This window comes from Mus musculus, chromosome 13 (genome assembly GCF_000001635.26).
Source record: "Mus musculus strain C57BL/6J chromosome 13, GRCm38.p6 C57BL/6J".
Classification (NCBI taxonomy): domain Eukaryota; kingdom Metazoa; phylum Chordata; class Mammalia; order Rodentia; family Muridae; genus Mus; species Mus musculus.
In genome coordinates, this window is record NC_000079.6 from 37922319 (window position 1) to 37936573 (window position 14255).

The window sequence follows — 14255 nt, forward strand, 5'->3', positions numbered from 1 at the left end:
TAGGGTTAAAAGCATGGACTACTATGCCCAAGTTGCTTGTTTTTTGTTTTTTCAGGATTTATTTTATTCATGGTTATGTGTATGTACATGTGTGTGTGTACCTACAGCGAGTAAAGGTGTTGGCTCCCTGGAACTAGACTTAGCTGCCTGGATGGGTTCTGATCATTGAACTTAGTTCCTCTATACGAAGAGTACCACCTCCTATCCATTGAGGCATCTCTGCGGCCCTCTGTTTTCTTGGAGGGAGGTGGTGTTTGTTTGGGGTGTCACTGTTTTGTTTTGAGACAGGCTCTTGCTCTATAGCCCATACTGGTGTCAAGTTCCCCAGAGTCTTCTTGCTACAGCCTCCTGAATGCTGCTATTCCGGGCACACAGACTAGCACCCAGTTCCCACTGCCCCAGAAGCGTGCTTGCTGGGACTGCACAAGAGGCCTTGGGGGACATCTGAGTGCCTGCCTCTTTAGGTTACTTTTTTGAAACACTCCTGCTGACTTCAGGATTTTTATCTTTAGAACATTACGGTCACCAGACAAATAAATAATACTGCTGTAGCAGATGCTGAAGGAGCACATCCCAGTGCCACTCAGCTACGAAGCTGACAGAGAAGACACCTGTCCTTTTTATTTTTATTTTTTAACTACTTTGGACTGGATCATTGGGTCCCTGTAATGGATGGACATGCACACCATAATGCACACCATGATACCACTCCATTTCCACCTTTGCCTCGGTGTTTTCTTGTTTGTTTGTTTGTTTTTTCCGAGACAAGGTCTCTGTGTAGCAATGTTTTCTTTTAAAAAAAAGAAAAAAGTAAATGAAAGAAAGATGCCTTTTAACAGGGATGCTTGCCATCCAAGGGATAGATATCTCAGTTCCCTTCCTAGTTAGGCACGTGGCATGCAGCAGTTAGCAATTTCCTTTCAGGTGGCTTGGCTTCTAACTTGGTCTGCAGCTGCAGCCCGCTTTGAGCTCTTGGTCCTCCTGCCCTCACCCCTGCCTATAAGGTCTTGGGGTTGCAAGTGTGTAGCACCATACTCAGTTTTGATGCTTTTTGAATCTTTGACTGGATTTGAGTATGAACTCCAGCACTGCTTGTTGCACTAAGATGTCTTTTAAGAGCTGGAAGGGCAAAACCTCAGCTCGTGTTCCCTTGACTCGGTGGATCTGGGTGGCCCACTCCTTTCCGAAGTGAGCGGGTTGCGTGCTAGTTGTCAGGGTCTTCTCTTCTGTGGCTTGCTGGTTTGAGGCTGCAGTGGAGATGAGTTCCTGTGGAGCCAGACACATTAGCAATAACATCTCTCCAACCTGGCAAAAGTCACAGCTGGGATGCGATGGCACGTGCAAGAAAAGGGATGGCGAGTATGCAAATAGGGGTTCAGAATTTTTTTTTTCTATGACTGGGAATTGAGCCCAGGACTTTACACATGGCAAACAACTGCTTTATACTCAGCTATGCTCCCAGCTTATGGAACTAGTGCTCACTGTAACAGTGTGTCCCCGTGACCTTGACAACTGAAAAACACTTCTCTAAGCACACATTGTGGGTTGTCTGTGACCATGGTTTTCCAGCACCCCATTCAACCTCTATGACTTCACATACTCACAGCTACAGTCAGAACTTTGCTCATTTATCCTGCCTGCTGCTAGGGGGAGCTTGCAGTCAGTCTATGGAACCCCCCCTCCAGCTCCTCCAGACCTCCCCTGTCTGTGCTTCACACCTACCCAGTACCAGGGTGACAATGACACTACAAGTGGTACTAAGGGAGGCTAGGAGAGAAGAGATAAGCTGCCTCCCACCATTAAGAACTTCTGTTAGAGCCCCGCCTCTCCTTTCCACTAAGGTAGGACCCCAGATTCAGAGACTGGGGAGGATGCTGGGCTCTGCCCTAACATGCCAAATTCAAAAATCTCACCGTCTTAACTATACCGTAGGCTAATGTGGTGCTGCTCATTCCAGTGCTTTCTAAGTGAGTCAGTACCATGTTCTGCCTTGGGGTACAATAGGCTACTTCTTTAACCACCATGCTTTGACAGTCAGTATAGTGAGGACGCCTATAGAGACTGAGGTCAGGCAAATGTCTGTCTCTGTGTTCATCGATGTGTTCCATGTGTCTCCTTAAACTGTTAGCAGTTTTTCCACGAAATCCCCTTCCCCCAACCCGGTGGGAATAACCTATTTCAATGTGATTTTGAAAAGGCAGTTCTGTTTTTGGAAGGAAGTGTGAGTTCGTATAGTTTCCTTGAGTTTCACAAGAAAGATTCACTTTCCCCAAATACATTTATTTTATTGACAGCAATGTTGGTTTCCAACATAGGGCCTTTTCTGTTGCCAGGAAATCAGAAGACAGCCAGTCTGGTGTGTAACAGTTCTCTCTGGCAGGTCATCAGGATCTGTTACAAAATGAAAACCCTTCAGCTCCCCCTCTGTGCTGTGACTCTTGAGTGTGTCTGCGTCTTCTCAGAATTTTGCAATCATTCTCCTGGTAGGGCTGAGATGTCCCCACAAACCCGGTTGAGGATGACAGAGTCCTGGGGACCACCCAGCCAATGGCTGTAACCTTAATGAAGAGTGACCAACTGGAGCCAGGTCTATGGGTACCCTGAGAATAGCTCCTGGTGCAGGCTCTGCCTGCTGCCACAGACTCCACAGTTACAGCGACCTCCCTTGTCCTTCAAGCACTTGGAAACAAGGTTGCAAAGCCCTCATCCCTGATAAAGGGCCGACTTACTGATGGTTCTCCTCCTCAGCTTTATTTTATTTAAGGTCTATCCACAGGTGCAGAGTGTGAGGCAAAGCAGCCGGAGATTCTGAGAGCATCCCTTTACCCAGCCTCACAATGCATGCATGGTTTCAAGGCAGATAAGGCTTTCAGCTCCAGTTTATTTATTTAGGAGGGTGTGTTTTGTTTAGGTGGCTGGAGCTTTGGTTTATTGGGAGTATCGCATTTGTGGAATACAGTGGGGGTTTGTTTATTTGGAGGGTTACGTTTGGGGGCTGTGTGGAGGATGGGTTTGTTTGTTTGTTTGTTTTTTAATCTGCCATGTCAAGCTACTTGCTAGCTATGCTAAACCAGTGATTCTCAGCCTTCCTAATGCTGCGACCCTTTAATGCAGTTCCTCATGCTGTGGTGACTTCCAACCATACAATTATCTTGTTGTAACTTGGGAATTGTAATGTAAATATCTGATTTGCAGGATAGCTGATATTTGATTCCCAAAGGGGTCCTCAGGTCCCTCAGGTTGAGAACTGCTGCTCTAAACATTTTCAGACGGTGCCTGTTGTCTCAGCAACTTGGTGTCTCAGGGATCCTTTTAAAACAAACAGCCAGGTGTGGTGGCACATGCCTTTAATCCCAGCACTCAGGAAGCAGAAGCAGGCGGATTTCTGAGTTCCAGGACAGCCAGAGCTATACAGAGAAACCCTGTCTCGAAAAACCAAAAACAAACAAACAAATCCAGTACTTAGAAGACAGAGGAAGTGGATCCCTGCAAGTTTGAGAGCAGAATGATCTACAGAGAGACTTCTAAGCCACCCAAGATGACATACTTGGGACTCTTAAGAAAGAGAAAGATCTGTAAAATGAAAGAGTGGTGTTAGTGACAGGCAAGTGGCAGTGCCTACAGGAGACACCAGCGAGAGGTCTCCTGCTACCTGCCATTGATCTTACCTTTCAGGAAAGGTCTTCTTCGTCCCTTAACTTAGCTCTGGTTTCTAGAGACAGCAGCCGTGGGACAGTCTGAGCCCTGGGTTTAATACTTCCCTCCATTCCCAAACCCTCCCCACCCTTCCAGAAGTTCTCATCGTCTCATACGTGTGCAGGCAGAAAAAAACATGAAAGGGAGCCCCTTCTTATTACATGTCCCAAACCCAAAGAGGTTAGCTTCTGTCAGCTGAGACCCCACTGCACACTCAACGGTGGCTGGAGACCTTCATTGTTGAAACTTGAAGTGATAAAATATCACCTCGGTAGTTGAGGTAAAGGACATTTCACCCATTCTTATACATGTGTTAAGGAACATTTAGCATATGCAGAAAACTTAACATCAATTTCTTAATATCTAGTCAGAGGTCAGTTTATGTAATTCTGATATTTCTCATCTTTTTAAACCAGAATATTGTAAGGAGGTGGGCTGGTAACCATGTTCTATTAACTTGAACGTAGAAAGTCTAAAAGCAAGAGTCCTGTCTCCAGACAGAGGCCTGATCTCCTCAGCCTCAGAGGTCAGCATCACGAGTGTGCTCTCAGACCTCAAACCTGTTCCAGCCAAAAATAGACCCTGGCCGAAAGTGCCAGCATCTGTGCCACTGTCCCATTTAACCTGTGCCTCAGCCTTCTTTGTATTCTGACAAGGGAGGGATCCTGTAGTATAAAGTCTCCCCAAGGATATGCCCCACTCACAAGGTGGGAGCTACACCAGGAGAAGGTTGTCTGAGCCCAACTTCTGTAAGAACTGTTGGAAGCTCAGTAGACTCCCCTCAAAAAAGAGCCTCGTGTCTCCAGTGGCCAATGGGAACCTGGTCGTCTAAATCTTGTTTAGGGGATGTTTCCAGATTAACAGAGGAGAGGCAGGAGGGCATTGTGCCTCTGCTGCTAGGGAGTGATGACCAAGGCTGCACAGGCCGCTTCAGCCCCAGCTCAGTTGCAACATGAGTGATTTTCATTGTCATTCTTTCCAGAAAAGAACGAGCAACAAAGTTTCTATTAGTGAGTATGTAGTGTAAAGGGGAGCAAGTTGCTTTGCTCTGTAGAAACAGTGGCAACACGCCCCTCCTCTTGAGGGTTCATCCCAGTGAGATGTAGTAACACAAGTAAATGGAACTCTGTCATCATCTAAGTATGCACACCCGCCCTGCCTCACACCAGTGAGATCTGTGAATGAGGGATTGTGAGGAGGAGCCCCAGTGACTGTAGTGAGTTCGGCCTGGGGGATGCTTCCAATACCATTGCCGCAGCATTGACTTCACTCTCAGTGAAGACCATGGTGCCCACCACCTGTTGGCCTTCATCCACTTCCCACGAGGGGCTTTGCATTTGTGTGAGCTCAGTGTGTGCTTATTTTTCAGGTAATAGTGGTAGTGAAACAAGAATTTAACATAGTTTCTACCAATAAACTATAATCAGTTTATCTCTGTTAAATACCAGGAGTGCTGTGTGGTTTGACTACTGCCATCTAGGCATGTGGTGTTTGTTTCTGAAACGGGGTTTTGCCTTTGTATCTCTCAAGTGCCATGTGCCACTGTGCCCAGCAACATGGGCATCTTGTGTCTTGTTGCATTTCTTTCCTTGGTGGTGGTGGTGGTGGTGAAGGTGGAGGAGGAGGAGGAGGAGGATGAGGAGGAGGAGGAGGAGGAGGAGGAGAAACTTGGAGACAGGCTCCTGCTATGGCAACTTCCAGGATCCCAGCTGCTTTCTCTTTGTGCACAAACTTTAGATGATGGTATCATGCATACATCTGTACCACCTGCAAAGATTCGGTATCCAGAATTATTAGAATTTATCCTAAAAAAAAAAAAATCAAAAGGGACCCAGGCATGGTGCTGCCCGCCTTTAGTCCCAGCACCGGGGAGGCAGGGTTAGGGGAATCAGAGTTCAGAGCCAGCCTGGTCAGTACATTCAAGAACAGCCAGGGCTGTTACACAGAGAAGTCTTGTTTTTAAAAACCAAGCGGAGAGTGGAGCACACTGGTAACGTGACTTCTTTATGCCTTATTTTTATTTTATTCAGCTAAAATGAAGCAATAAAGCTAACAGACCATTGGAGACGCTGAGCCGTCTCCTCATGGTTGTTACTCTCTTCTCCTAGATGTGACATTTGCTGCGTCACCTTCCGCACACATCGAGGACTGCTGCGCCACAATGCACTTGTCCACAAGCAGCTTCCCAGAGATGCCATGGGAAGACCTTTTATCCAGAACAACCCTTCGATTCCTGCTGGCTTCCATGATTTAGGGTTTACTGACTTCTCCTGTAGGAAGTTTCCTCGAATCTCTCAGGTATGGTGCTAGACCTAGTCAGCCAGGATGGGAGTTGGGGTGTTGTTTTTGTATAATACCATTTCACTAAAATTCAGCCTGGCTCTTGGGTTTCTTGGGCTAAGGAGTTGATGGTCTTTTATTTTAGTTGAGTTTTCATGTGAATCTACCTCATCAGGACCTTTTGCCCATACTTCACGCTTTGAGATTGAAAGTTGAGTACTTACTACTCCTGTCACTACTACCCTGTTATAATATTTAGTACATAGATCACAACTAGGTATTTGTAGCAGTTTCTGTTAAAATGGTTTGGATTTTTTTCAAATCCAAGTGTGTGTGTGGGGGGGGGGGGGGGGATGGATGATTGTGAAGGCCAGAAAAGGGCATTGGATCCCTAGAGCTGAAGTTGTAAAGTGGTTGTGGTCAGATATAGGTGCTGGAAACCACACTTAGGCTCTCCTAACTACTGACCTGTGTCTGCAGCTCCTTGGACCTTTACGAATTTGAACAACTAATGCACTGATTAGTTCCCTGCCTATGCAAAAACTACCAGAACTACTTTTTAGTATTCTCAGGTGTAAATTTGAGATAGGAAGTATCCACATATAAGTTCTTGACATAAATAAGTCTCAAGTGCAGTGGACTTGATACATCTGTACATGCACAGCTGTCCCAGGAGATTGATCCCTCCTCCCCCAGTCATGGAAGCAGCCATTTTGTGAAGAAGGCATCCTAGTTTGTCCTCTTAGCTTGTTTGGTACTGCTTGAGCTGGCAATCCTCCTGCCTCAGTCTGCTGGGTGCTGGCTTGTGCTGTGTCCCCCAGTGTCAGCACTCCCCCATTTCCAAAGGCTTACTTCAAATTCCATCATGATGTTATTTCACTCTGCTTGTGTCTATCCTAGAGGGTGTCCTTGAGCAAACAAGCAGGTTTCTTTCAGGTGTGCCCAACCTTTGACACTGCTAGCTACTGAGCTCACCCTTGTGAACTGTGCAGTTGAGTGACAGGAGAAAAGTATCTCTTCATAGTTTAAGCCACTTTACAGTTTGGTGTTGGAGTACATCCATGGCTGTCCTTAGCCTGCTGTAGGCCAGGGCCGCCCTCCCTCGCTTTTCCCGAATTCAGTCTCAGATCTGCACTCCGAAAAGTTGACTCTGTGTTAATGGAAGCGGCTGCTGCTAACAGCAGGCACCTCTCACATCTCCTTCACGGTCGTGTTTCAATCCTCACCTTTCTTCCCTTGCTTTTGCTTGTGGGTCCCACTTAGGCCTGGTGTGAGACAAACCTACGGCGGTGCATCAGCGAGCAGCACCGGTTTGTGTGTGACACCTGCGACAAGGCGTTCCCCATGCTGTCGTCACTCATCCTGCACAGGCAGAGCCACATCCCTGCCGATCAGGGACGGGAGAAGCTCCAGACCAAGACCCTGGCTGCCGAGTCCTTGGAACAGAAGGCCTTCCTGGCCTTGCTGGGCCTGCAGCACACCAAAGACGTCAAGCCTGCCCCGGCGGAGGAGCTCCTGCCGGACGACAACCAAGCAATACAGCTCCAGACACTTAAGTACCAGCTACCTCAGGAGCCTGGCTGCCCCACCGTGCTGAGTGTGTCTCCTCTTGACGCTGCTTCTTTAGGTGGCTCTCTGACAGTCCTCCCAGCTACCAAGGAGAATATGAAGCATCTGTCCCTGCAGCCCTTCCAGAAGGGCTTCATCATCCAGCCAGACAGTAGCATTGTGGTTAAGCCTATTTCAGGAGAGTCGGCCATTGAGCTGGCAGATATCCAACAGATTCTAAAGATGGCAGCTTCCGCTCCTCCGCAGATCAGTCTTCCGCCACTTTCCAAGGCCCCTGCCACCCCGCTGCAGGCGATTTTCAAGCACATGCCTCCTTTGAAGCCAAAGCCCTTGGTCACACCCCGGACAGTGGTAGCCGCCTCCACGCCCCCACCTCTCATCAACGCCCAGCAGGCATCTCCCGGTTGTATCAGCCCCAGCCTTCCTCCACAGTCCCTGAAGTTCCTCAAGGGGTCGGTGGAGGCAGTGTCCAATGTTCATCTGCTTCAGTCCAAGTCTGGGATCCAGCCAAGCACCACCACACAGCTCTTCCTGCAGCAAGCTGGAGTGGAGTTGCCGGGCCAGCCCGAGATGAAGACACAGCTGGAACAAGAGAGTATCATTGAGGCCCTGCTGCCCCTCAACATGGAGGCGAAGATCAAGCAGGAGATAACAGAAGGTGACCTCAAGGCCATCATGACAGGCCCCAGTGGCAAGAAGACCCCCGCCATGCGCAAGGTGCTCTACCCCTGCCGCTTTTGCAACCAGGTGTTTGCTTTCTCTGGAGTCCTGCGAGCCCACGTTCGCTCCCACCTGGGCATCTCACCCTACCAATGCAACATCTGTGACTATATTGCTGCAGACAAAGCCGCCCTGATCCGTCACATCCGCACACACAGCGGGGAACGGCCTTACATCTGCAAGATCTGCCACTACCCATTCACGGTCAAAGCCAACTGTGAGCGGCACCTGCGCAAGAAGCACCTCAAGGCCACCAGGAAGGACATTGAGAAGAACATAGAGTACGTGAGCAGCCCCACCGCAGAGCTGGTGGACGCCTTCTGCGCCCCAGAGACCGTGTGCAGACTGTGCGGGGAGGATCTGAAGCACTACCGAGCTCTACGCATCCACATGCGCACACACTGCAGCCGGGGCCTGGGCGGCTGCCACAAAGGCCGGAAACCCTTCGAGTGCAAGGAATGCAACGCTCCCTTCGTGGCCAAGCGCAACTGCATCCATCACATCCTCAAGCAGCACCTGCACGTGCCCGAGAAGGACATCGAGAGCTACGTGCTTGCCACCAACAGTGGCCTCGGCCCCGCGGACACGCCCACGGATGCCGCTTCCAGAGGAGAAGAGGGCAGCTGTGTCACTTTCGCGGAGTGCAAGCCCCTCGCCACTTTCCTGGAGCCCCAAAATGGCTTTCTTCACTCGAGCCCCACCCAGCCCCTGCCTTCCCACATCTCTGTCAAGCTGGAGCCAGCCAGCAGCTTTGCCATGGACTTCAACGAACCCCTTGACTTTTCGCAGAAAGGCCTGGCACTGGTCCAAGTGAAGCAGGAAAATGTTTCCTCCTTGCTGACGTCTTCCTCCTCCTCTGCCCTCTATGACTGCTCCATGGAGCCCATTGACCTGTCCATCCCCAAGAGCGTCAAGAAAGGAGACAAGGACACAGTTGTTCCCAGTGACGCCAAGAAACCGGAACCGGAAGCTGGGCAAGCCGAGCCGCTCTCACCCCGCCCACCACCCTGCCCTACCTTGTCAGTGACTGTGGAGCCCAAGGGGAGCCTGGAAACCCCCACAGGCACGGTGGTGGCCGTCACCACAGCTGCCAAGCTAGAGCCCCACACTCAGCCCCTCCAGGGCTCCGTGCAGCTGGCTGTCCCCATCTACTCCCCCGCGCTCGTCAGCAATACTCCCCTCTTGGGCAATTCTGCTGCCCTCTTGAACAACCCAGCCTTGCTTCGGCCCTTACGGCCAAAGCCCCCCCTCCTCTTGCCAAAGCCCTCGATGACAGAGGAGCTGCCGCCACTGGCCTCCATCGCCCAGATCATTTCTTCCGTGTCCTCGGCCCCTACTCTGCTGAAAACGAAGGTAGCTGACCCTGGACCATCGATCACCAGCAGTAACACTGTGGCCACAGACAGCCCAGGAAGCTCCATCCCCAAAGCTGCCGCCACCCCCACTGACACCACAAGCTCTAAAGAATCCAGTGAGCCACCCCCTGCAGCCAGCAGCCCTGAGGAAGCCTTGCCTACTGAACAAGGGCCGGCTGCCACTTCCTCGTCGAGGAAGAGGGGCAGGAAAAGGGGACTGAGAAACCGGCCCCTCCCCAACAGCAGTGCTGTGGACCTGGACTCCAGTGGGGAGTTTGCTAGCATCGAGAAGATGCTGGCCACCACAGATACCAACAAGTTCAGTCCCTTTCTGCAGACTGCAGAGGATGACACTCAGGAAGAGGTGGCTGGAGCCCCTGCCGACCAGCATGGGCCCGCTGATGAGGAGCAAGGTAGCCCCGCAGAAGACAGGCTGCTGAGAGCAAAGCGGAACTCCTATGCCAACTGCCTGCAAAAGATCAACTGTCCCCACTGTCCCCGGGTCTTCCCTTGGGCCAGCTCCCTGCAGCGGCACATGCTTACACACACTGGTAAGAAGGCCCTCACGGCTCACCAGGCGGTGAGTCTTGAAAGGAAAGAGTAATGGGTAGGGATAGGAGTAGGCCTAAAGTTTGGGGCCTTTGTCTCATGCTCCATTCTTTGTCTCAGAAGTCACAGGCTGTTACTTTCCATATAATCTGTGCCTGTGGTCTGAGCCACCAAGGCTTATCTGTAAATAAATGTATCAGACACAGTGACAGTGGTCATAGGCTCCTTCACTTCCCTCCCCATAACCTTTGCCTGACAAGTTCCAAGAGTTTCTAAGTATGGAGGCCATTCCGGAGAAGTGGGACTTTGCATTAAGGTAACAGTGATGTAATGAGCTTGGTGCTTTGACATGATAATCTTCAGTGCCGTCTTTTTTTTTTTTTTTTGAACATTCTATGGAGTTCTTTAGCTACCACACATGTAATACAGAAAAGTGGGATTGGATATTTTTTCCCCTTCACTGAGGTAGCTCCAGCGTCCCTTACTTATTTTGACTTTTTTTCCTATTTGGAATACTTAGATGATTGATAGTAGTAATTTTTCTAAAGTTCTATTTATCCTAAAATTGTCAACTGTTGAGGAAAACATTCTGCGTATCATTTGAATGTTTTAATTAACAAAGCTAGATTACCAAAACAACATCCCGGAAATAGTTTTCAGATGTCAGTTTCTAGAAGTTGAAGTGTAGAACAGAGACTTATCTATTAAATTACTTTATGCCTAGTGCTTCTAATATTTCAATAGCCATCTAGAAAGGTATAATTATAATTTTCTGAATAGTATCACAGGATTTGTATCATCGATCGATTGGGCGATTGTTGTACATTCAGTGAAGTCCTTACCCTTTTGGAGTTTACAGTTTAAAATATGGATCACTGGCAAGATTTGACTTTTCAGACCAACAAGTATTTTGTAGTATTTGGGACAGACGGAAACATTACTTATTGATCAGAATGATGCTCAAATTTTACTGCAGATCTTTTTGCAGTAGATCTTGCTAGAAACACTCCAGGAAGGAATGCTGTGATTTCCACCCACCCACCCCCGCCCACTGAAGATTTGTGTAGATAGGCCATCTCTCAGCAAACTGACAGGCTTCCTGGGAGCCAAAGTGTCCATTTCTTTTCCATTTGTGATGGCATCTGCAGATACCAGAGACGTGTCCCCTCTTTCCCTGGGGTTTGATCACTGTTGGTGTAGGAGCATCTGAACCTGTTCGGTCCCCAGGGCCCACAGAGTAGAAAAAAGAGCCAACTCCTACAAGTTGTTCTCTTGCTTCTACACGCAAGCCATGGCACAAGTGTGCTTACGTGTGCACGCACACACAAACAGAGAGAGAGAGAGAGAGAGAGAGAGAGAGAGAGAGAGAGAGAGAGAGAGCGCAGCCAACAGCATTGAGCAAAACCCAATTTCAACTGTAGTTAAGCAAACTGCCTCCATCATGAGAGAGGGTCTCTTTCCATCCTCTCAGCTACTTTGTTGAATTATCCCAGCATCTGTACTTGGTCTCAACCCATTTCTCCATTCTACCCACTCCCTACCACGGAACAAAGAGGTCAGCTGCTGAATGTCCAACTAGGGGTCCACCTGCTGGCTGCCAGCACAAACATGGCTTTAGCTCTTTACCCTGCTTAGTTAGGTTCCAAGAATGTACTCTGAGGAGGAAGCTGTCATCTTTCATGTCCTCTTGGGCAGTTTCTACACACTCGATTTCCTCCCTCCTCCAGCTCTCCAACCTGTGGCTCACTGCGCTCCCTCTGGACATGTTGTACCTCGTGAGACAACAATGCACTGTCTCTGCCAGTTCCCCTCACAGCATCTCGGCCTGTGTCTTTAGGCCACAGGAGGACAAAGTGCCAGCAAACACAACCAGTCCCTTTCAGCAGTATCTGTCCTCACCTTTTCCTCCTTCCCTTTGCTCTGGTTCCTTGTTCACAGTGCTGGGTCAGGATGGTGCAATCTCTGAGAACCCCTCCAGCTGTGGCATCTGGGATCCCCTAGCTCCCTCTCATTCTCATGGGTGCTTGGAGCTCCTTTGCCAGCTCCTGGGCTCTTCCATCTCACCTTCTGCCCCACTGCTAATGGGTAACAAGCACTGACGTTTAAATTTGGGAGATGTCCTCACAGTATAGAAAGCAACTTGAGCTACTTGTACCTAGCTGCCTTTTACTAAGGTTTAATCCATGTTTTTGTATGTGGGTTTGTGTCTGCACATACGTGTGCAGGTAACTGCCCAGGCTAGAAGAAAGAGTTGGATCCCCTGGAGCCAAGGTTACAGGTGCTTGTGAGCTACCAGATGTAGGTGCTGAGAACCAAAGGGTCTTCAAGAGCAGCACTTTCTTTACCACTGAGCCATCTCTCCAGCCCAAGTACTTTATTAAGTGGTAGCTTTGACTGCAAAAGAAGAAAAGTACCAAGAAACCCTGGGCCCCGAGGGTAAAGTATGTGGGAAGTCCAAAGATGCTTAGCTCCTACAGTCTTGTCAGCACAAAAACTCCATGTGTGTCCCAGGCTAGTTCTAACCTTGATTCTCTTCAGAGAACATTTGCAGCTCGTCCATTTAGGACTTGACAAACAAGGTCCCGTTGTCCTCAGCAAACTCTTGTTCCTTCTGCCTGGCTTTGTTCCCAGTGCCCTTCAGATAATGCCTCTCTTCCTTTTCTGACTGCTCTGCATGAATGAATTTGGATGACTGGTGGCTTTAATGTTCACATTGGGGTGGGAGACATACAGGCCCCGGATACAAAAGTATGGTCACAGCTGCTCTTACACACACATATACACTCGCGCACGCGCGCACACACACAGTCTACCAGATTGGTAAAGTGCACTAGTGACTTTCAGACATACACTAAACAGGCTCACCATTTTTACATCCCTGCAAGGCAAAAAGCATATTACTATTTTAAAAGTAATTTTCTGCTTTGTATAAGCTTTAAATGATTGTGTTACTTGTCAGTTTGAGGTCCTTCAGTGGCACTAATGTGACTGTTCATGGAATACAGCAAAAGCATGTGAAAATTAAAAAGTAAATTATTTCATACCAAAAAAAAAAAAACCAACCCTACCATTTTCTTAAAATCTGGAATCCCAGCCTAGTGGAGTCGGGAAGATGGCTGGATTAAATACAGAGTTCAGTTGCCCGCATCCATGTGTAAGTTGTACATCTTACAAATGCTTGTAACTCCATCTCGAAGAGATTCCACACCCTCTCTTGCCTCCCACACATGGTGTACATGTATTCATGCACACAGAGGCACCAATAAAAAATAATTAATTAAAGGAATCCCAGTATAGTAGCCTTTGGCCCTTAAGTCTTTTTTTTTTAACCCCTTTTGGTGCTGGTACTTGAACCAGTGCTTCAGCATTCTCCATAGCTCCCTGCCAGCTCCTTGTTTCTCCGTTCTCTTCCTCCCTATCTGACCAGACCTGAAGAAGCTGCCATCTTTCTTTTAGACAAAGGAAATTTAAGATATTCTGTTGTTATTAATGAAAAGCAAAAGAGCCACTTGAAAAATACATGGGGAAATGTTTTATACCCGGTCACTTCAAGATTTAAAAAAAAATGAGGGTGTTGGGGCTGGAGAGATTGCTCAGAGGTTAAGAGCACTGACTGCTCTTCCAGAGGCCCTGAGTTCAATTCCCAGCAACCACATTACAGGTGGCTCACAACCATCTGTAATGGGGATCTGATGCCCTCTTCTGGTGTGTCTGAAATAAATAAATAAATCTTAAAAAAAAATAATTGAGGGTGTTTTCAGTGCTTCAAGCATTTGGTAGGTCCTCTACTAGTGTGCAAGGGTCCTTGTCTATACACATAGTGGGATTTTTATGAGGCCTTTCCAAGGTCTCTAAGTATGCTTGGATTGATGCAAATATTCCTGTCTGTTTGGTCACCCCATCCTTATACATCTCTTGTATGCCTTTCTACTCCATTGCTCATTGCTGGGGTTGGGGTCGTTGGTTGGTTTCATGGGTGGTGGTTGTTGCTGCTGCTGCTTTTTTCAGTGCTGTAGTTTGTTGTGGGTGGCTCTGGGCTGCTTGCTTTCCTGGAAGAGGCTGTCTGGAATGAGTAATGAGTCACAC

At 48.5% G+C, this 14255-nt stretch overlaps 1 protein-coding gene across 22 annotated transcripts in view; it reads left to right on the forward strand.

Annotated features, from left to right (window-relative positions):
* The window catches only part of Rreb1 (ras responsive element binding protein 1), a 173624-nt gene that overhangs the window by 143937 nt on the left and 15432 nt on the right, over positions 1-14255 (forward strand). For 18 of the 22 annotated variants that reach the window (NR_033218.1, XM_006516757.4, XM_030247397.1 and 15 more), the window contains 2 exons: positions 5805-5994; positions 7240-10171. The exons of 1 other annotated variant lie outside the window; for it this stretch is intronic. Coding sequence is in view for 20 of the 21 variants with exons in the window: in XM_006516757.4 (XP_006516820.1) it covers positions 5805-5994; positions 7240-10171 (3122 nt within the window). In the remaining variant the exon portion in view is untranslated. Of the gene's footprint in view, positions 1-5804; positions 5995-7239; positions 13228-14255 lie in introns of those variants that run through there. 3 more of the 22 variants (NM_026830.2, NM_001177868.1, NM_001039188.1) reach the window with 1 other exon arrangement.